This window comes from Meleagris gallopavo, chromosome 11, assembly GCF_905368555.1.
Source record: "Meleagris gallopavo chromosome 11, MGAL_WU_HG_1.1, whole genome shotgun sequence".
Classification (NCBI taxonomy): domain Eukaryota; kingdom Metazoa; phylum Chordata; class Aves; order Galliformes; family Phasianidae; genus Meleagris; species Meleagris gallopavo.
The window spans coordinates 17816894-17839943 of record NC_139414.1 but is presented as its reverse complement, the minus strand read 5'-3'; the positions used below and the strand labels follow the sequence as shown (position 1 = coordinate 17839943).

At 34.9% G+C, this 23050-nt stretch overlaps 1 protein-coding gene across 2 annotated transcripts in view; it reads left to right on the top strand.

The window, feature by feature from the left end:
* The window catches only part of NAALADL2 (N-acetylated alpha-linked acidic dipeptidase like 2), a 290390-nt gene that overhangs the window by 174110 nt on the left and 93230 nt on the right, over nucleotides 1–23050 (top strand). For both annotated transcript variants that reach the window (XM_010716883.4, XM_085233455.1), the window contains exon 6: nucleotides 22007–22150. In XM_010716883.4, coding sequence (XP_010715185.2) covers nucleotides 22007–22150 — 144 coding nt within the window. The remainder of the gene's footprint in view (nucleotides 1–22006; nucleotides 22151–23050) is intronic.

The following is a 23050-nucleotide window of genomic DNA, read 5'->3' as shown; positions in this document are numbered from 1 at the left end:
ACGTGGGCTTTAGCCCATTCTTTCATCTAGTATGTCTGTGTCTGAAACTTAAGCTTAGAGAGATAATAGGATTAATTATAGTAAAGCCACCTCAGTGACCAAGGCCTGCCTTTCCTGTTTCCTAATAGTTGAGCATCACTGCTATCATGATTTTGACGTACATCTGACATACAGACATATTTATGTTTGTATTAAGTATTGTGCTATTTTATCCACCTAGTATCCCCATGCAAAAGTTAGGACATTACAGAGGAAATCTTAAATACTGGAAAACTAACATCTGCAGGTGCACCTGCGTAGTAACCATAAAGTTAGTTGGCTGATTGTTTGAGTAATTGAAGTGCACGTAGTTTTATAATTGAAATATTGCTGGTGGAGCAAACCAAACCGTTGTTACCAGTATGATCTCTGTTCCAGCCCATCGCTAACCGTATTCAGCAGCTGCATGAAAAAGATAATAGTACCTCTTTCTACTTGCAGACAGGTAGAAACTCCCCCTGAAGAAATGGAATGGTAATGTGGAAATTTTTTGTTGTTGTTTCATAAATGTGTACTGTCACATTAGATAGTATTGTTCTGCAAAACACTGAAAGACAAAAGTAGCTCATCCCAATGCGGTTTCAGAATATTTTCTGAAATGTTTTGCTTGCACTTTTTCATTGTTTTCTTTTTTCAGACTTGCACTCTCTCTTCCCTTAAGAGAGAAGGCTGAGGTGAGGATGAAAAAAGGATGAGAAGAGCTTTTGTGGTTGTTTAGTTGGTTGACTTTTGCCAGTTCAGCTTAATTAACAGCAGAATGGAGGCTTACTCTATCTCTTCACTCAGTTCAAACTAATATTTTTGCCTTTGGTTGAATTTAAAACATCTTCTAACTAGTGATCTCTTATGGTATCATTTCCCCTACATCATGCTTCTAAATATCACAAGCTAAATAACCCACTGGTTGTTACTGCAGTTTGGGTATTGAAGGATACTGGTAAATGAGACTTCTTTGGTGTGACAGGTGTGTGCATTTGGAGCAATTAAGTTGGATCTCATGCCCAATGGTGTCCCACGAATGCAAGGGCTTCCTCTGCTTGGTTACTCTCCACTGGTGGCCTTTAGGAGTAATATAATGAGGCACTGAAGAAATACTGCCCAAGCATACTTAGTATGACTGTAGATGCAGCAAATCCTTTCTCTTTGGTAGGTTCAGATACTGTTGCTTGTACAAAGTTGCAAGACTTCTATCTTAAATGACTGTATCAGCTTGGCAGCAAAGTGCTTTTCTCCCCTGCTAAAACAATGAAAACAGTCTGGTGAGTAGAACTGAAATAAATGTTTGCAGCTAGAACTGACCAGACGTGGGAGAATGTCTGTGAGAAATGTGTTACACAAGAAGCTCATCGAGGACATGTCAGTGGAAGAGGCAGCCCCAACTTACAGAACTGCTTTCTTCACTGCCTTATGGAGTAGTTCTGCATGCAGTGGAGCCAGCCAGCACTTGCTGTGTGATGGGTACATTTCCAGAATGAGGAACAGGCAGTTTGTTGCCAGATGCTTTTGTTATCTGACATGTTTTTTGTCTGCAAAACTAAGCTATGAGAATGATTTGAATAAGCCTTTGAAACTTTCATAACTGTTTCAATTTCAATTAGTGCAAGTGTGTGTAACTTCCAATACTACTTATGTGCTAATGTTGTGTATTTGACAGGTGGGTCTATTGAGTTACTGAAAAAAAGAGTGAAGCCTCTTGGGTTATTTGAAACCTCATTGAAGTCATAGATGTTTTGGAATAGTTATATAATGATTTGCATATTTATTTATGGTTGTGTGCTGTAGGGACCACCCTTTACAAAGTACATAATGAACAAATGCCTATGCTATCTACTTGGGAGGTATTTTTTTCTTACAGCAGATGTCAGCTAAAGCTGACACGTGGTGACAATCTATTCCTATTTAGTATAATACTCATAACAAGGAGGCTAATTTTAGAACAGCTGGCCTACTCATGTTTTCAAGTGTCTAGGTTCTTTTCTTGATTTCCAAGCATCAGCAGTCTTTCAACTTGTCCACTGTGCTATTTCTACCAACCCTGATTTAATGCAGGTCTACAAGAGATTTTCATCAAAGTCTTACATTCTCTGATAGAACTGAACCACACAGTGTTAAGCCTTTAGCATTTAAAACTTGGACAGTAGTCATGCAGTGTATAAAATATTTGATTTTCTTAACAGTTAATGCAGCATAATGGCGAGGTAAAACTAAACTTTGTTCTCTTGTCAGTTACTGCTGCTCTCTTCCCAGACTGCTGTATTAGGTGAGATTTTGAGTTTTTCTGGCAAGAAGCAGAATGTATCTCTGGTAATGTGTGCTGCTAATCCACAGAAAAAACATTGCCAGAATGAGAAAATACAGACCTTGAGAAGATAGGATGAATGGATTACTTTTGAGTTAAACTTCAATGATTTGAGTGTTAGATAATTTCTTATGAGTATTCTTAGTTTTTTTTTAATAGAGTAATGAGAAACTCAGTAACAACAAAAATGTAGGTATCAATGATTACTGTGTTTGCCTGATATTTCTTAGTAGCCTTTGATGTTCTTATAACTTAAGATTAGTCTTAATATTGGTGTTAGCTTGTAAGCTTCATAATACCAGGGGAAGCCTCGAAATGCAACTTGATTGCTATATAATTAAAAACAAACAAACAACAACAACAAAATCTCAAAACAATGCAAAAGAGGAAAATTCCATGTATTTTAAGAAGGTTTTATAATTGTTGGACATTACTGATGCTTTTTAGATACTTTTTTATTAGTATAAAATATCAAAGCATAAAAAAAAGCTTGTTTAACAGGCTTAAGAAGGAGGAGCAGTCTAAAGCTAGTCAATAAGATGAAACTTCAGTTTTAGTTTTTGAATTTCTGGCAATTTCATCTTAGATGAATGTAATTGTATTTTGAGAGCTTGGATTTATCCTCTGATTATAGAATGGACCTGTAATCCTGAACTGTGACACTCCAATTTAGGAATCAGTGCTTTAAGACAGTATTTAGTTATCTCTCATTGGCCATTGGCTTTGTAAGATGAAAAGTTGAATTGCGAGTCCTATAACAGAGAGACAAATCTTAAAAATATGTAGAAATACTGCAAGAGATTTACAAACTGTAGCATAAATCTTAAAGGATATTTTAGCTACAAAAATCTATAGTCATTCATAATTCAAAAGCTCTGTGATCTTAGTAGAAGCTCATTCTTGAACTTTAGTGTCGTGTTTTGGTCATGTTCTTCATGATTTTTATGCAAGACTTATATTCATTAAAATAATTTTTTTTCTGTCTCTGTTTCTCCTTCAAGTGTATAGAATGTAAGCAAACAGAAACGTTGTTTCAAGAGAGAAGTTGTTCATAGAAACTTCTCCAGATGTTACTCCCTTCACCAAAATTCACTTTCCCAAAACAGTGTGCAGAAGATCTAAAATATTTGGTTGATGATTAGCGATGAGCATTATTTTCTTCTGTTCAAAAAGTCTTCCTTGGCAATTGTCTTAGATCGTCTTGATGTGATAGGAAAAGAAATAGTCTAATGCTTAATAAAAATCATCTGTGTGTGCAGCCTATTATTTTCTGTGAGGATTAAGCCTTCTTCAAAAGAGGTTACTGTACTTTGTTTCATCTTTTGAGTACACATTATTATGACTTTGTATACTTTTTAAACTTAAATTTTAACAATCCAAGTGATCATGTAGGAGGCACTACATTTAGGCTTCTTTTGATTTCAGAAGATACCAACGTGGAGAAAATAGTTTAATGATGAAAAATGCTTTTTGAAATGCTAGTCAGAAAGGGAAAGAAAATTTTGTCTAGTTAATAATCAGAAGTCTTGTAGCCCATGATACTACATCGAGGACTGTTTTTGGAAACTCCACTACATTGAGATAATTGCTTTTTTGGAGAGTCATTTGTTTCCCTTTCACGTAGTAATCTCTGATTATTTCTGTGACATTTTGACAAAATTTTTCAAGTAGCTTTCATATTGATATTTGGAATTACAGGAAGATTTCTGGCTTATTGTATCTTGCTACATCTGCCTGATGTATTACTTAAGTAATGAGCTTTTTTGTTAAGACCTTCAAAGGAACACTCCTTGTTAAAAATAATTCCATCCACAGGAAGCCATTTAGAAATGCTTTATGAGACCCTCTAGGAGAAAACTATTTCATTCCTGCCCTAGCCTGAATTGTTTGAAGAGTAAAATTATGGTAGGTGGTCTAGGGCTCACCAAACTCCAATAAATTTTCTCAGACTTCCCAGTGGAGTTCAGAACAAATTCTCCCTTAACTCTCTCTCTCTCTCCACTCTCTCCATCTGAAGACTGGGAGACTATTCTGATGATAAAAATTCCCATTCTCCTCTCTGGGATGGCTTCAGTTCATTTGCAAGAAGACCTCTTATGCTTTCACTGGCCATTGGGCTGAGTAAGCTTGTTAACTAGAATACTCCTCCTTTAAAGTGAATGAGTATTTTTGAATTGTCCTGTCCTTTGATAAGGTGAACAAAGCATTCCTCAGAAGCTTAACCAGTCAGATGGATGTAAAAGACACTGATGTTAGATATACTCTGTACCAGTGAAAAATGGAATCTATGGTGAAGTTTGACGGCTGGCTGGTGACAGAAGAAAAAGAGGCTTTATGGGCACAGTTGAAACGTCTCCAGAATTCTCTGGTAGCTGAATTTTACTTCAGAGATTCTTCAGGCTTTCTAGAAATTCTTCACAATTCACCTTTCCAAGAGAAATACAAACTGTGGTAATATTACAGTTTTCTTCTGGCTTAACTATCTCCCTCATAGGCAGAATAATTCATACAGATATGTTTTTATTCATTTTTGTAGTAGTCCATATCATATGCTTCCCTCTGCCAAGCCATTAATAATGCTATCAAAACTGTCCTTCTCTTGTATCGGACATCAGGCAAATCATAGTATACATATATATGTATTTTCTCATACCATCCTGTTCAATTTTAGATGCATTCAGGTGATTTATATAATAATTAAATTCTAATGGAAATATTCCTTGTTTTCTTTGCACTGTACTTGTTTCCTGAAGAAAAATCTAAGCATTTCCAGGCTGTATAAGTTTTGTTATTTTAATAGTAAATGCAGGTTTGATTATGTGGAAAATCTAAACATACATTATTTTAGCTGAAGGATATGCCTTTCATTGTAATGTATTTCCTGTTTGTTACCTGTCATGGAAGATGAGATTAGCTGAATTCATAATAATGATTTATATCTCCTAATACTGTTAGTCTCACAACTATCATTTATTATTGGCATACTAGATTGTTGCTAAATCAGATGAACTGTGATGAATATAAATATAAAACAAATTTATTGTATGCTGACTTCAGTCATGGTTAGTACACTCTTCATTCTGCTTTCTTACATTAAAAGAGTTTTTAGTTCTTTTTATCATTTTTTTTAATATCACAAAATCACAGAATGGTAGAAGCTAGAAGGTGTTCCAAGTCCCTTCATCATCTTAGTAGCTCTCTATTGGACTCTCTTCAGTATGTCTCTTGTTACTGGGGGGCATAATTGGACAAAGTACTCCAAATATTTTTTGTTGTTGTTGTTGAAAAGTCCAGCATCTATATCAACAAAACCTAAGTGCTGATGCTGTGTAATTTTAATTGCAATTGTGAATTTAAAATTGGTGATTTTCCTCAATTCATTGATTTTTTTGTTATATTTCCAAAACACATTTAAAACTTTCCTACTTCCATTTCAGGTTCTAGCATCTTTCTTACTGTGCTTCGTATCATACTCTGTAGGAGGAGTCACTTCTTAAAAGTCTATTAAAATTGATATAAGTTACAGCTTCTAATTCCTTTAAACACTATCTTCTCAATCTTGATAAAGATGCTCTAATTGTTATGGAGCACGTCCTAAAATTGCTAGTAACTCTTCTATCAGTTTATCTGATAAAGGTTGGTGGCTGTTCATCATGTTCTATGAGTAATTTCCAAAAGCTAAGCATCATTCACTAGATCGTTTTCAACTGGAAGCTGTTATGCTTCAATTGCAGAGACTGACTGTGCTCAACCAGAAGGGAAATTCTATTCACATGGCATCTCTGCCACTTTGAGCAAAAAGAGGAAGGAAATGCTTGACACCTGTGGAGGGAAAGCTTCAGTTATATCAGAGAAGTCAGGCAGAATGTCAGGGAATATAAAGCCAGTGATTTGCATGTTTTGCTGATGGTATATTTTTCTTGTGCTTCACGTCAATATTTTCCTTTGAATTATCATTTAATGTCTTATTTTTGTACTGGCAAAGAGAACTTTATGGTGAGAGAACAGATTTTCTTCTGAGAAGTCATCTTAATCTTCTCAGTTTTGACCTTTCCTATTTGTCAGTCGTTGTTTACGAAGTAAACTCTGCATTGAAAAGTAAAAAAATTTATTTTGGTATTTAGTATTATTGACTTCTTTTTGAGAACAAAATAATATGTCTTGAGAGACACTGTATTGATATGAACACCATTATATGGGCTGTTTGAAATGGATAGACTAACTTTGCGTAACATTCATTGAAAAGCATCTAGACGACAAAAACATTTTTCTCTTTGTTGTCATAGTTCTTTATCTTTTAATTATTTCAAATGAGTTCTATCCCATCTGATTGCCTGTATTAGTTGAGTTAGATTTCAGTCGAATGTGTTTTTACGTATATTTGTACCAAAAGAGTATCGGCAACTGTGAATTGTTTTGTTCTACAATGTAACTTCTGATGTTAGTTGCTACTTCACTTGAAAGGTTAGAGCAGAACTGACTCCTTCAAATCTCTTAAAAAAAATCTGTTAGATTGACAGTATGTTCATTTTAAAGAGTCTTTACAGTCAGAAAGCAATTTTTAGAAGGAACATGTTGTTTACTGTAAGTACTTTTGTCTGATACATTAAGTTCCTTAGATTCTCACTGGAAAAAATGGTTTGCATTTTATAATAACCCGAATACATGTTGAATTCTTATGGTCCAAATAGCTATGAGATTATATACTCCCACATTATGGCTCCAGAAAACTTGTTACGCGTAAACAGTCTTTTGCAAAGAATATTTCATTGTCTTTAATGGAGAAAAAAAAAATAATCATCATCTCTTGAGTAATATTCTTATGTAGTTTAAGAATTACAATAAACTTCTGTGATTGCTTTTAAAGAATGAACATAGTAGAGAGGCGTCTGAGTCTGGAGAAACAGTCTCAAATTCCAGCTATTTTAAAGTTTCTGGGAGTTTTCTGTTGAATTTAGGGTCAGAATTCAGTCAGAATATTTCCACTTCTAAACTACTGCAATGTCAAGTGAATACAGATAAAAAATGTCATGTTTGTGTAGCTGGTGCAACAGCATTTCAGAAGAGGTTTTGGAGTTGGGTGTTTGAAAATAAATTCAATTTTCCAGTGCATGCCCACACATCCTTTTCAGCTGTCATTGACTCTCTTAACATTTTATTCTTTATTATCATACAGAAACTCTATTCTCTTTAAATTAGGTGCTGTTTCTTATTTTCATACTACATGGTAAGGCTTAATGACATTGAACTGAAAGACAGAGGGAACCCACTCTTTCTCCTTTGGACAAGGTGTTAATAAACATCCCTGTAGCAATATTTGCTTTTATTTTTTAATCTAATACTCAAACAAGATTTAATATATAGCTGGCTTATTTTTTACAGAGGCATATTTCACTGCTAGTAGTGTAAAGTATTTCAGACTGTACTTATCTATCTGTCCACTCTTTCATGGGGTCTACAATAGTTCATCAAGTACGGTTAGTAATCTGTAACACCCAACAAACTTCTTTGGTTCTGTTAATAGTACAACTTCTGTCTAAATTAGTTTCTGTTAAAGTAGGCAAAATGTAAGCTCATCTGTACCCTTCCTTATATAGCTTGTGTGTTTAAAATTTTTCTAGAAAGCATTTTGAAGACATTAGCAAAGACAGACTCATCTTAGTCTGTCTTTCCAAACTGACATTTTGTTATTTATTGTCCATTTCTTGTTATTTATTGTAACAAAGCTTTTCAGTTATTTCAAAGAGAATCATGTACTGCTGTCAGCAGGAGTGTTCCTTGAAAAACTAGCAAGTTTTTCCCTGATACACCTGCTACTTTAATCTATATTTACTTGTATAGTTAATGAAATTTAGTGCTGTTTTGAAGAGAAAGTTAATGCCTTTCTAGAGCTGAAGAATTTTACAAATCCATATATTTACTTTGCGTAGACAAATATCTGCAGTGATTTCCTAAAGCAGGAGCAATAAATTTTTGTTAATATCTATGTTACTTGTGTTTTATACTTCTGATTTCTTTAGTACATGCAGAAAATATCTATAAGTTGTTTTTCAGTAAATTATGTGCTGTATTCTGAAATGATGAACTAAGGTAATGGCCTCTGCCTCATGAGCTGCATGCAACTAAGATTACCATTTCCAACTAGAGGTTATACTATAGCCGGTAGTAGTGCATAGCTGTAACAAGATAACTGAGTCCCTTGCTTTAGGAATGAGCAGCTCTAGAGACTGATATTGCTAAGTTGTGTCGGGATGTTTGAACACCTGACCTTGCTTTCCATTTAGCTATTGCTGCTGTTTGTTATCTGTAAACCATTCACTGAGTAACTCCATCTGTTTATGAGAAATGTAGAGTAGTTCTTGACCACAAAAGTAACAATGAAGATACTAGTATGTAGTAACTCTGTTTTATCTAAGTCCCGTATGTTATTTAACTGTTTAAGATAAGGTTGTGCATCATGCTTAATTACCAAAATATCATGATAAATAATCAACACTGTATCTGTTGTTTAATTTCCTTTTGCCATTTCAAGATACATGTAGACTGCTTAATCGGAATATTTCTGTAAAATTTTAGGACACAACAATGCAATTAAGATGGCAAGACTGACTTTATAAATAATCTAAGCTAAATAATTGTGCTAAAAAGCTCATAACCAATTGCAGATGTACTTTAGAATTGCATTTGGTCATAAAAAGTTGCTTCTGCAGTGCCTCTCAGTGAGTTCTTCTACAATTTTGCATTTGAAATAAATACCCTCTGGTTGTCAATTCCATGTGTATTCCATTTAGGGTAGCTACATCTGCTAACCTCAGTCAAACCTCTGAAATTGCTTTTGCTGTTCTTTCTAAATTGTATACAGACAGGAAGCACCATGGATGAAAGTATCCTTGATAGAGAACCACACAGAATGGCATTAAAGCTAATGAGGGATTTAGATAAATAAAAGTTGCTCTGAAGAGGCACTCCCAGGTTCAGAAATTCATCTGAATTATTTCAATCTCCTGATTATTCTGTGGACTATTTACTTTTCTGGACTGAAGAATTTCCAGCCCTAGGCTGCATATTGTAATTCAGCTGTAGCTTAACATTGTTGAAGATGTCAAGCTATCTGACCTTAATGAAATGAGTTTTGTTCTGTAAAGAAAATAGGGTTATGGCAGCTTGTGCAAAAGATATCATGTGTCTGTGATTCGGAGTTGGGTTAAGGGGAATTTAGTATAGAATTTGTCTATTGCATGCAGGACTTCTTACACTTCAGTCAGGTATTTTAAAGCTTTTTGAAGTACAGTGTTGGATAAGAATGCATAACAGACTCAGCATCAGTTGCTTCTGTTGCCCGATGAATCATTTTGGAAATATTCCTTGAAGAACACTGACTTATTGGGTGCCCAGACACCTAACGCAGATTCTACCGGGCTCATGTAAAGTGATTTATTTCTTCAAAATAAATATTTTTCCTATGCATGTAGGAAACTGCAGATTGACTTAAGAATCTTTGAATCTAAATGGAATGATTTTATGAAATCAACCCTGTACATTATGTATATTTTCTTAAGAAACCACATTAATAGTTGCAGCTTTGGAAAAAAAAAAAAAATTGAGCGTGTGTGTGTGTGTGTGTGGTGTGTTTGTAGAGTTTTATATTGAGCTAAGACATCATAGGAACAAAAGAAAATTAGTTTTATTTGCAGTGAGTTTGCCAGACTACAGGGAACCAACAACAGCAAGCATACTTCCAACTAGCAGCAGAAAAAAGCACCAGTTTTCATTAGATTTTAAATAGGCTTGTTTCTGGCTTCTTTTATTTCTTCAGACTTGATCTAGAGTTGAACAAAAAACAAGCTTTGAAATATCTATTTTCTTACAGTGTGAGACAGAAAATTATTGAATAGATTTTTTAAAAGGAAGTATAATTAACCCAATGAATCTAAGATCTTATTAAACTAAGTACCTTCTGCTCAATAAGCTCTGATGACAAAATTATTATTTAAACAATCGAGTTTGCATACATAACTCAAAATGTAATGTTGTGATTAAGTTATTTAAGTCCATAGGTACTTGAAGTATCATTAATCCAGGTCCTGTACTGTCTAATTAGAAACAGAAGAGGATTCTGTAAGTAAGATGAATATTATCTTGTAGCAAGTTCTTACTAATATATTTAATAATTTGAGTGATTGATTGTTTCAAGTTTTCATTTTCTGTGTTCCCTCTCAACCCTCTAATGCTTCTCAAGAGTCAGTGCCACTTTTTCAACTGCCACCCTTAAGATTGACTTCTAATGACAACTGAATTAAATAGGTGGGCAGACTTTTTTTTTTAAGAAAACTCTTCTTTCTCTCATTTCTCTTTCCTCTCAAATCATTGCAATGTCAACACGCAGTCTTTTATATATGCATCTGCTTAATTAAAATGCGTTTACCACCTCCTCAGAAGCTGCTTGTGACAATTTACTCAACATTAGTGGCTGGGATGGCTGTGACTGTCAACAAAGTAATTGAATATCTTTCAAATGCCCTCTCTGTGCTTTGTCCTTGGCTACCTCTTTGGTCATTTTAGAGGAAAAAAGGACTTAGAATTGTTTCATGAAATTAAGCTGAAATTAACTAAAATTTAATTTTAGTTAAAATATATTTGTAATAAATACAGTACCTTGTGCTTTTTTTTTTAATCTAGTAAGTTTCCACTTGTTTCACAGTGTTTAATGTCTTTCCACATAATGGTGATATTGATGCTTGTGTAAAATCCACATGCAAAATAATGACACAATAAAAAAATCAAGTGCGTCTACGGACTAAAATAGTATTCTTGCTTTCTGTTCTGCTATTACTTAAATATTAGGCTTGTGTACTGAAGTTGAACTGCAGTCAATAAAATGAAATTACGTATTGGTAACCTGAAATCATGTGAAGAAATACTTGAATTTTGTCCTTATAATGAAGAGCAATGGAGAGCTATACTGTTCAGTCAGTTCTGACTTACTGACTTAAGTGATCTCATACAACATAATATTTTTGAGAATGAAATGTTGTTAGCATAGGAAAATAATATTTGTCCACTTATAAATATTTTTTTTCTGAGCAGAAAACATATTTGAGGACAAATTTCAACTTTCTTCTTACAAATCTATTGGCATGAAATAGTTAATTACAAAACTGTGGATTCTAGCTTGTATACACATATATAAAATACAGTACTTGTAACAGTAAAGAATTGTACTGTACAGGCTGTCACTTTAATGAGATGGTGCCAATGGAATTTTCAAATACAGCATCTACATAGATCACTCTGAAAATAATGCCTCCTATTTATTTCCACTGAAGCTACAACATATACAAAGAGCACAACAACACTATTTGATAGTGAAAATTTTCAGCTACAAAACACTCTTTTTCAACATAGTCATACCCATTAGCTGATTTGCAAGGATGAGCTGATCAAGATGCTCTTCATTTTGTTGTGCGACAACTGTGCACGGCCATATGGAACACGGCTCGCCTTTCACATCGATGTTTCCACTGCTGAAACACACCACCCACTGCCTCACATTAGCATCCATGTTTGGTCTCCATAAACGTTCAGCAGGCATTCATGAATGTCAATTTTTTTTTCCACATGGAGGAATTCAAATACATACCTTTTCCTTCATTCACATTTCCAAGTTTAAGTGAATGTTGGTGGGAAGGTTCAGCTCCTTCTGTCACACCACTAGCATCCACTTCTGGTATCTTGGGCCAATGTAATAAAATAGGAGATGTGACTTTCAGAGCAGCCCTTGGGTTTACTACTGCCAGTGTTGAGAAAGAGATGACATAACATAGGCAGTGTTGATTCCTTTTCACACATTGCTTTTATGAAAATCACTCCTTTAACCTGTTGTAGTTATTCCATGTGTTTTTCTATTTGTATTCTTTGGCTTCTTGCATTCAACCATACATCTGTATATTTGTCTGTGCTTTTGCCTATCAGTATGAAGGGGTCAAGGACATCTATTATCTACTGTGAAGTCAGTAAGCTATTACTGAATTTTATCCATCTGTAAATTCAGGCAAAAATCTATGAACTGAATTGTGACCAAAATGTAATAGAATCAGAATAGAGGCAGTGTTAGAGTTAGATTTTCAAATGTGTTTTGAAATAAGTGCTGAATGAGATTTACAACAGTGGTAGAGTGATGTGGGAGAGTAATACTTTCCTATTGAAGAGGTCTGGGGTGAGTCTAAGCGCAAATACAGCATTCAGAGTCAAGGAATAGTATTTATTCCATGTGAGGATTTTCTTTGTTTGATTCAATTCTATTGAAGATGGAGATAAATGTTCTCTCTGCTTCCTGGAGGCATTTATGGTTCTACTGAGTGGAGACTATAGGATTTAACAGTGATGGGTTAAAACAGATATGAGATGTGAACAGGTTTAAGATTTTGGGTTTTGAATATGGGTGGGAAGAAATTTATCCTAAATTTACCAGATTGCTTGGCATTAACATGTACACAGGATCGTTCAGCTTCAACTGCTCTGTGGTTCTGCTTTTGTAGGCCTTTCAGGGGCCAAAAGAGCCTTCATGTAATATCTATACAATACTCTCCACATATAATTCAATCTTTTCTGGTAATTTTATATGATGCTATTATCTTTTCCAGAAGGGACTTTTTTTCATAACTTTACAGATGATGCCATATTTACGGTTCAGAGTGCCAGTATGGAAATGTGCTAATTTCTCTAAGGAGAAGCCTAACAGATGGCACTCAAAAGAGAAAGTAAGGGGATTTGTCTTAGTGATTTTTTTTTTTTTTCAAAAGTTAAATGCTAACTGAATATCTACAGTTATGAATGAATGGGGCTCTTCAGCTTGTAGAAGAGAAGGCTTCTGAGGAGGCCTTATAACAGCCTACTAGTACCTGAAGGAAGCCTAAAGGAAAGCTGGGAAGGGACTTTTTAGGAGGTCATGTAATGACAGGATATGAGAAAACGGCTTTAAACTGGAAGAGAGTAGATTTAGGATAGATATTAGGAAGAAATTCTTTACTCTGAGGGCGGTGATACACAGGAACAAGTTGCCTAGTGAGGTTCTGAATGCCCCCTCCCTGGAAGCATTTGAGGCCAGGCTGGATGGGGCTTTGAGCAACCTGTTCTAGAAGGAAGTCTACCTGCCTATAGCAGGGGATTGGAACCACATGATCTTAAAGGTCCCTTCCAATCGAAACCAGTCTATGATTCTAACATTGTCTTTATGCCCAGAGGTCAAGAGTATCCTCTGTAATTATGATTTGACAATATGAGGCCTTGGGAGACAACTGTTGGAGAAAATCCTTTCACCCTGTCTACCTCATTGTCCCAGGTTGCCTCCTACATTTGTGATTTATCTGTTGAGAGGACTGCTGTGATACAGGTTAGGGAACTGTTCTAACAGAACTTTAAGAAAGTTTGTTGATTTTGGTCATAGTGTGGCTACTGATACAACTGTGTTGGTACAAGCTATGACAGTACTGTGTGAGAAGAAAGGGTAGCAATCTACGAGAAAAAGGGGAGACTTCAGAACCCTTTAACGACCACGTATATTGTAAAAAACCGAAGCCAAAACATGATTTCACATAGTTTCAAATATGGAAGAATAAATTACAGATATATCTTACTGTAAGAGAAGCATAGTGTACTACAGGTAATGCGTACACTTTTATGTTATTGACCAAATATATAGACAAGATGTGGTTATGAATCATTGCAATGTTACTTATATGCTATGAAGAAAGTAATTGGTATCCTAGACAAGTCACCTTCAGTATTTTCTTAGAGATTTTCTATTTCCATTCATCTCTTATAGAATGTTATAGGACTTTTATTATTTTTAGTAATAATAAATCTCATTATTATGTGTAAGCTGGACGTCATGCTTGTTTTTATCCAGAACAGTCGTTTTCAGGATAGCATATGTAACCTGATGAATAGGCTAGCTGATGCAAACATACTTCACATTAAGCAGGAGTTATTTTACTATTTATAGTCTTGATCATCACTGGAGGGAAGGAAATCCGTGTCAGTCTCTTGTTCCTGTATTTGTTGTTTATTTCTCCTACATAGTGGCCATCATCAGTACAGAAGAACAAGATTTGTTCATGAAGGAACGAGTTAATGGGCCAACCCATTAACTTTTGAGTGAGACAGAAATTGCATATGTCTTGGAATGCTTTACAGGAAATATAATTCATGTAGGAAAGGAAGCAGGCTCTTTTGTGCCTGTTTGCATGACTTGATACTCATGCTTGGAGGCTACCTGGATCCTTTTTGCAGGGGTGAGAAGAATTTTTGGTTATACTGATACTGCTGTGCAAACAAAATAAACTGACTGATACCAGTCATTCCCTATTCTCATTCTTGCAACTGTCAGTCTTTCAAAAAACCCAAGAGAACTTGTTACTTGCCAATTATTGTATCTAGCTGTGAACTAGAGAAAAGCTGTTGGCTCACTCTGAAGACCAGAGCTGTTGCATTATTGTAATTACTGCTTTCCTCACTATGAACTGCTGCCAGGCAGGAAAAGGAAATCAGCATCAAAAACTGTGCAAGTTCTAGCTAGACTATGATACTGCAGTTGTAAAAAGTATTGTAAAGTTATTTTTTAAAAGAAACATTAACTACTTATCTTGAATCAGGCAAAGATATGGAAGTGAACGTCAGTTAATCCTGTTAAGGAGTAAAGTGTCTCTATAAACTATAGTATAAACTATTAAGTGTGGGAAGAGTTTTGTGCTACTTACGTAGTACCTTAGTCGTATATTTTGATGTTTTCAAAATTCTTGCTTACAAAAAGTACTAAGGGGAATGATCCAAAGTGAGGAACCGTGCATTTGCTGTGTTCATTCCCAGTCAAGCTACTGCTGTCAAGCTTAGTACATCAGTTTGATTTGTGCTCCCTTGTGCTCACGTGGACATACAACACTTACCAAATTCTAATTTAAGATCACAGTACAGACAATAATCTGGGAAGTATTTTCTGGGAACAGATAAGGGCATTTGAAACAGACTTGCAGGTATGCTGGAGTTTTACCTAAAGGGAATGATTTATTAAATAAATGTATCTGATATTCAATATTTATAATTTTTCTCCCCTGCTATATTATGTTGTTACTAGGACATTAAAATATATATCAGCTATGTTTAATCTATAGAGAAATTGCTCTTCCCTTTTCGCAACTTAGTGTAGGATATGTAATAGGAAAAATTTTACTTCCATGTCACTGGGTCTAAAGGAAACATTAATTCAGCTTTTTTTTTTTTGTCTAGTTCTTGTCATTTTAATTATTAGTCATTAAAACAAGCAAAGTGGAAAAGGATATTCAAAGTGATGAGAGCGCTGTGAAAAGTTTGTTTTTTTTTTTTTTTTTTGTATTGTTGCTATAAAATTTTTTTAGAAGAGAAATGCAATAATTGGATGTTTTTGCGTCAATGTGTCAAAGCGGTTTTGCTACTACAAAATAAATGTGTTGCTTTGTATTCCACTTATCTTAAAAAGAAATGAGACTGACAGTACTTTTAAAATATGTTAAGCAGACATTAAGGCAAAGTGATTTGTTCTGAGACAGGAGAGTGCAATTTTTAGGCCACTCTTTCGCTCTCCTCAGCTGGGATGAGGAGAGCATCACAAAGGTAAAAGTGTGAAAACTCACGGGTAGAGATAAAGCTGGTTTACTGGGTAAAGCAAAAGCTGTGCATGCAAGCAAAGCAAAACAAGAACTCATTCACTGCTTCCCATTGGTGGGCAGATGTTCAGCTACTTCCAGGCAAGCTGGGATCATTGTGTGTAATGTTTTCTTGGCAGGATAAATGCCGTCACTTCAGAAGTCATCCACTTCCTCCTTGTTTTCCCCCAGCTTTTATTGCTGAGCATGATGTCAAATGGCATGGGATGTCTCTTAGGCCAGTTGGATCAGCCCTCTCCAGCTCCTTGTGGTTGCCAATCCCTCACTGGCAGGGCACCACAAGGATCAGCAAAATTCAGAGCTCTGTGCAAGCAGTACTCTGTAACTACTTACTGTCAGTGTGTTGTCACCACAGTTTTAATCAAAAATCCAAACTGCTGCATCATACATCAAAATGAAATATCTACAAAGAAAATTAACTGTATCCCAGCTGATATCATGACAGTCTCATACTTGATGTCCTGTACAACTGCTTGGAAAGTCCTGACTGGTGGCTGCTGTTAAAATCCTTGGGTTGGTTAGTTAGTTTGCTTTTAAACACAAGAGAAGCAAATGTTTTTCTGTTCCTATAATGCTAATGACTAGTGAAGCAGTGAACTTCTAAACTGACAAACTTTCACAACGCAGAGAGCTGATTAAAGATGTAACAGGAAAACGATTATTATCACTTCTATTCCAAGGACTTCTACTCAAGATTGTGCTCTTTTCTTGAATAATTTGTTCCTCAACAAGTTATTCCCAACCATACTTAGCAAGATACTGTCCAAGTATTTAAGCTAAGTTATTCTCCCTCCTATTAATGAAAAACATTTTGAGCATCGTAGGGTGATCAGCAAGATTTTTAGTACACAGCAGTCAGAATACTCTGACTCCACAGAATATTATTTGCTTTAGAAAGATGAAAGAAGAGTTATGCAATAGTCTTTATGTACAGAAAACAACATGTTTGACTTTGACATCCAAATGTTGAGAAGATGTATTATTTTCACAGTGTTTTCATTGCCAAAGTGCTTGGAGAGCAACAATTTTGGTCTGAATAAGCATTCTCACTATATCAATTTAAAGCAAAAAGGGACAGATGAAAATAATTTATTAGAACAATTTATTAGTACAGTGTTCTAATAGTGCCTTTAAGAAGTAAAAATGTACATCTTACTCTGCTCAGTGATTTTGAAAATTGTAGCAGATAGGAACAATTTTATATTGGAGATTAGACTGGATCTGAATTCAAAGAATCTTCTTGAAACAAATCTGCAATTTGGTATGACTGCACTATTGCTAATAAGGCCAGTGAAAAGTAAATAGGAAGTCAATAAGAGTTGCCTTAAAAGAATGTTACGTTGTGGAGCTATTCATTGGAAGATCAAGGTGCAAAAAAACAAACAAACAAAAAAAAAACACAAACAAACAAGCAAACAAAAAAACCAACAAGAATTTTCAATCTCTGTTGTCTAATTAACCAGTGTGACAGTGCAAGCCTTTTCTAGCAAGATTAACTAGAAGTGTTGTTGACTGCTTTTTTGTAATGTGAGAATCTTGACTTTATTATTGTATTGCTTATGGACATATTGGTAAACATCAGTAACTGAAGATACAGTGAAATAGCTCCTGCATAGCAGAATTATTATTATTAATAGTAGCAATGTGGGTTTAAGACCTAGAGTCACCAATCAGCTGATGGAGTCTCGCTGTAGCAAGCACTGTCTAATGCTTTCAGTCTTGGCATGGGGCTAGATGTAGGTCAGCAAAACCATAGGTTAACTATATAGAGAAAAAAGAAATTGTGACTAGCTTCATGAGATCCAGTGGAAACTTAACAGCTGCCGAAGGCGTAAGTGCAGTTGTGTGAGGGTGTATACATTCAAAGTACAAACTGTACAAATATCTGAGATATGTCAGTTCTTACATCTTTGTTTTGATCATGGTTAATACATGGTTTACAAAGGGCAGCACAGAAAACATGCTAGGAATGCTGAAGTGGAAGAATACCTCTTTCACAGACATGCATTGAACTAACTGCTCGCTCCAGGCAAATGAGCGACAGAGCCATCTTATTTGACCAAACACACTTCACTCTGTCCTTTACACCATAATTTATTCTCATACTGTGCTATGAAGTCTTTCTTGGAGTTTCTATTCTCAGCATAAAACTGTTTGTCAAATTTCCATTAAGCTTAAGGTGAAAAATTAATGAGCCATTCACTTCAGATATTTCAAAACTTTACTGCTCTATTATTGATGCAACAGAAAGTCAAAGATGTAGGTATATGCAATTCTAGTTCCGTGTTCAGTCATACTTTTTTTAATTTGTGATTATTTTTTTTTTTTTTTTGAGAGGTCATTAAAGCAGTGGTTCAGGTCATAGAATTACAGTAATGAATTTTATCAGTAAACTTCTTAAGCAGTTTTATTTATTAACTTTGTTTTATCAGATCCTGGCAGAGGGCAACTTTAATAAACAGCTGAAGATGAAATATGGTGTTTTCTGAACGTGAAATTTAAATAGAAGTGAACAGAAAATTGATTCCTATACCATAAACTCTTACAAATAAAAGGCAAATTGTGCAACCCTGGAGAAGATGTGGATAAAGTAAAATTCTCTCGAGTAGAGAAGTATGAGATTGTGACTAAATCTCTTCTGTTTCTTGCGCTCTGATTTCAGGCTTGACTGGTCATTAAAGTGATGATAAAATTGTCCTTTAATCCAGAATTGAGTGGACTACGATGCACAAGTAACACGTTCAATTGTCCTCATAAAGCCTTTTCAGAAATCTCAGAATAAGTTACTAACATCAGTAAATTGCATGACATAACATTGTGAAATGTTAGGTTACAAGTGTGCAACCCAGACTGGGCAGGAAATGGGTTCGTCTGTGCTTACGGTAAAGAAGAAAACCCAAAACAAAGTCACTGGAAAAGTGCAGTTCTTGCTCTGTATGAGAAACTTTCTAAAGATTACCTCCTTTTCCACTCCCCAAATAAACTTAATAATTGATTAATATATTTTTCTTCCTGTACTGCAAAATATTCTCTGGAGTCCTTCTTAAATGAATAGCAGTTTTAGGCCTGGCACAGTTGTATTGTTAGAATTGCAGTGTAAGGAATTCTGTTTCTTGAACCATTTTGATGCTATAAAATGAAATTTTAATTACAAGCAAAATCTTAATATTAAATTATTCTCAAAGCATTTGTTGGTTTCCCAGATCCTGAAAGTGCTGTGTTCTCCAAGGATTCAACAGGGAAAGATGATATGAGAACCTCACAAAGTTCTTAGTTGTCAGTTTACTTGGGAAGTCAAGTTGTGTTTTGCAGTTGATACTTGACCAAGCCCATGATTTAAAAACAAGCTGGAAGACTTCAGCCCAGGAGATCTCAAAATTATTCCATATGAACTGCATTTCTTATGGGGGATAGGTTTTGAATCTTTCTTGTTTGATTCCTGGTCATGATGCAGATGACTTTGTATACACCTCATAGGACAAAGATGCTCTTGTGATTGCCAATAAATAGCTGGTAGAGGGAAAGTAACTCCAAAGTTTTTCCTTAAAGCGCTTTAGTATTTGTTCTAATTCTTTTTTTTTTTTTAATTAGTTTTTCTGTTGTTAAGGATTCATAGAATCTGGGTGGAGAGATATCAAGTGGACATCTAATCTAGCACATAGCCTCAGAGAAGAGATGAACAATATCTGTGTTGTTCCTGACTGCTGTTGTAGATATTGTACCTCCTGTTGACACAAGTTAATTCTTATAATTCAGAAGTTTTTCTTCCAGATAAAGTAAATCTCCCTTTCTGTAGCTCAGATCAACATTTTTTGTCCTACCCATTAAACTGTACTTTATACCTTAAAATGATTTATTTTTTTTAAACATGAGAAGTTTTCTTATATGAGTTGTTCTCAAATGTGTGTCTTTCACAGTCTGTTCAGGTGTGAAGCTCAAGTTGTGGATAAATGGAGAAGGGATAGATGCTTTTCATTTACAGCATTTTGAGGTTCGATGCTCCTGTAATATAGTCTGCAGATTGACAAATGGTAGACAAAATAGTGTCTCAGTTACATTATTTGGATGGGCATTTTAGGATTCTTTTTGATTCTAGAAATAGACTGCTAAAGCTTGAGCAAATTGAATTTACTATCAATTTACTGAAGTAACATTCAGGGATTTTCAGCCCTGTCCAGCTTTGATAAGGCAAGAAAAAAAAACAACACCTTCTGAATTATCACTTTTGGATCACTTTCATCTTTCCACTTATAAGAAGTGAACACTGAAAAGATCTCTGCTATGTATTGAAGATGAATAACAGATTTTTCTCCATAATTAAATGTTACAGCGTTGGTTGATTTTTGTATTATGATTGAGGGCAAGTTGGAAGATGTCTTGGGAGTTTCTAACACAAAAGAATAAAACAAAAGAGGGAGCATGCATATGCTCGTGTATGCTGCGGTTCAGTAACAACACATCTGCTTGTAATTTTCTATAAGTTTATTAGAACATTTGCTGCTGATTTTTGATAGCTTCTTCCCCTTGTGATTTCAAGTCATACAGAATGTAAAGGATACCTCCCAGCTGTAAAAGAGTCCAGCAGAAAAATATGTTGCATGGATGTCTCGGAGATAGGCCTTGTAACCTGAATCTCTGAATAGAAGTTTGGGAATTATTCCATCTGCACAGGCATGTTAGAAGGCTTTTAGAGCTTTGCAGAGCTTGTTTCTGCCCCATGCTGTGAACTTCCTCTCCCTTTCCATGGTGTGCTTCTCATCTGCAAGAAGATTTTTGCTTTCCTTGGGAAGATACAATGCTTTTAGTAGACCAACTAAAATATTCAAGAAAAATATATGAATGATTTGTCCCAAGGAGTGTTAAAGCATTTCCATTTGTGGAGTTTGCCTTCTCTTTCGGTTATGTCAGTTGTTCTCCCAACATGTCTTGTTATCTCCAGAAACGTTCCCATGCTTCAGTGTTGGCAGATTTATAGGGAAACTCATTTATTTTCAAATAGACATTTTAAAATACGCTTAAATCTTCATCTACAGTGATGCTTGTGCTGTTGTTTCTAAAGATCTTAAAGATGTAAATGAAATATTCTGATGCTTTCTGAAGTGTACCTTCTTCCACTTGATATGTACCTATCTGTTCTATGTGCTTTTATTCCACACCTCTTTCATCTGCACCTTCAACCTTCCATCGTAAAAACAACTGCAATTATAAAATAAGGCAGTCACCTCAGCTGTGTTGAATACTTATTGAGTCAATGAGATGATCAAACTGTATTCTTTGAAACGGAATGTGTATATTCAAATTTCCAGGTTTCTTTGTATGTTAAAAGAACTACTCTCCATCAGCCTGTAGTATTTCATCAACGTGCATCCTCCGTGGTGTGTGTTCTTTTCAGAGTTCACAAAAAAAAAAGATTTTTGTGTGAAAATGGCTCTCCTCTTAAATGCGTATTGCTAAGTAGCGTAACTTTTATAATATTTAAATATTTTCATATCTGCTGGAAAGCAAACAAGCTTATCAATAGCAACATCTTTGGGTGCACACAGATACTTCTGTTTGATTTCAAGCAGTTTAAATATCTTCTTTTCCGTGTAATGTTGTGTTCAGTTCTTTCTTGAATTCGAAAATTGCTGCTAATCAGTAATTCTATTGTTCACTGATTCCGTTAACTATACAGTAATTTCTTTTTTTGTTATTAAATCACACACAATCTACTATCTGCTTGAACTCCAAAAAGCTTTTTTTCTTGTGGAATTATTCCATACTTAATTTAACATCTATATGTAATTTTGAGGTAAACGTTCTTAAAGGAATATCTTTTCAGTAAGGTAAGAAGAAAATAGTGGCTGATTATCTAAATTAGATGTCTTAATCTGTATTGTAGATGGTTGGTTTTTCACTTGGTTTACGCTTTATTCAGAAATTCTTAATTATAATTAACAAAATTGCTCTTTTCTTTCTGCCATTTAAGATGGAAACTACAGGCAACATCGACTGAACCTTACGACACTGTTAGTGCAACCAATTTCTGCATCTCTTGCCAAAAAACTCGCTTTCATACCTGAGAATAGAGTCCAAAAAGACAAGTGTGTACCTGTGCAAATGTCGAGTACAGGTAATGCTTTTCAAATGTTTTTGTTTTTTTTCTCTCAACTATGAAATATTCTTCAAGGGTTCTACATTTGTTTTCTAGAACAGTGTATTGCCAAGAGATTTAGCTGATTATAAGGATGTTTTGCATAGCTGTTTTCTAGAAGAGGTTATGGAAAAAAAATAGAACTTATGCTCTCAAAAAAGACATTTGTTCCTTTATCGTTGGCTACCTTACTGTAGTTAGGTATAACTTTTCTGTTTTGCTAGCATTCAGCTAATATAAGTCAATATCTGAAGTACGTAGTCTCTTAGTGTAAGGTATTAAGCTCTAATTCTTGCTATTGACTAAAAAAATCCTACTGTCTTTAGATATCTTCACTAGGGAGCAGTTATTACAGTTTGTTAGGCCTTGTTGAACTGCTTAAACATCAAGGCTCTGGGAGCAGTATTATTCTGTGCCGGTTTTTTTGTGCCACTAGCATAATAATTCTACATAGTGTTGTGTCTTTGTGTTCCTCAATTTTTTATTTTTTGTAGAATAAACACTGTATTGTCTAAACCTTCGGGCACCTTTCTCAACAAGTTTCACCAGAAAAAGTCATCATGACAAAAGCAAAATGACTTAAATACAGCTAGATGAAAAGAAAGGATGCATTCATCTTCAGAGATGATGCTATTAACAAACTCTTACAGATTATTGCTTGAACAAATTTATGGTTTGTTTTTTTTTTAATAATAAAAGTGAAAATAGTCTTCCAACAAAAGTGATGCAATGCGTTTCAAGGGAGGAACACGTTTCAGATAGCATTCCAGAAGAGCTGTATGCAAAAGTAATAATTCTGTCTTGATTTCTGTTTAGTAATAGTCTGTCACCATTAAAAAAAAGTGTAGAAAAAATATACCTTTTATTATAATGCCTGTT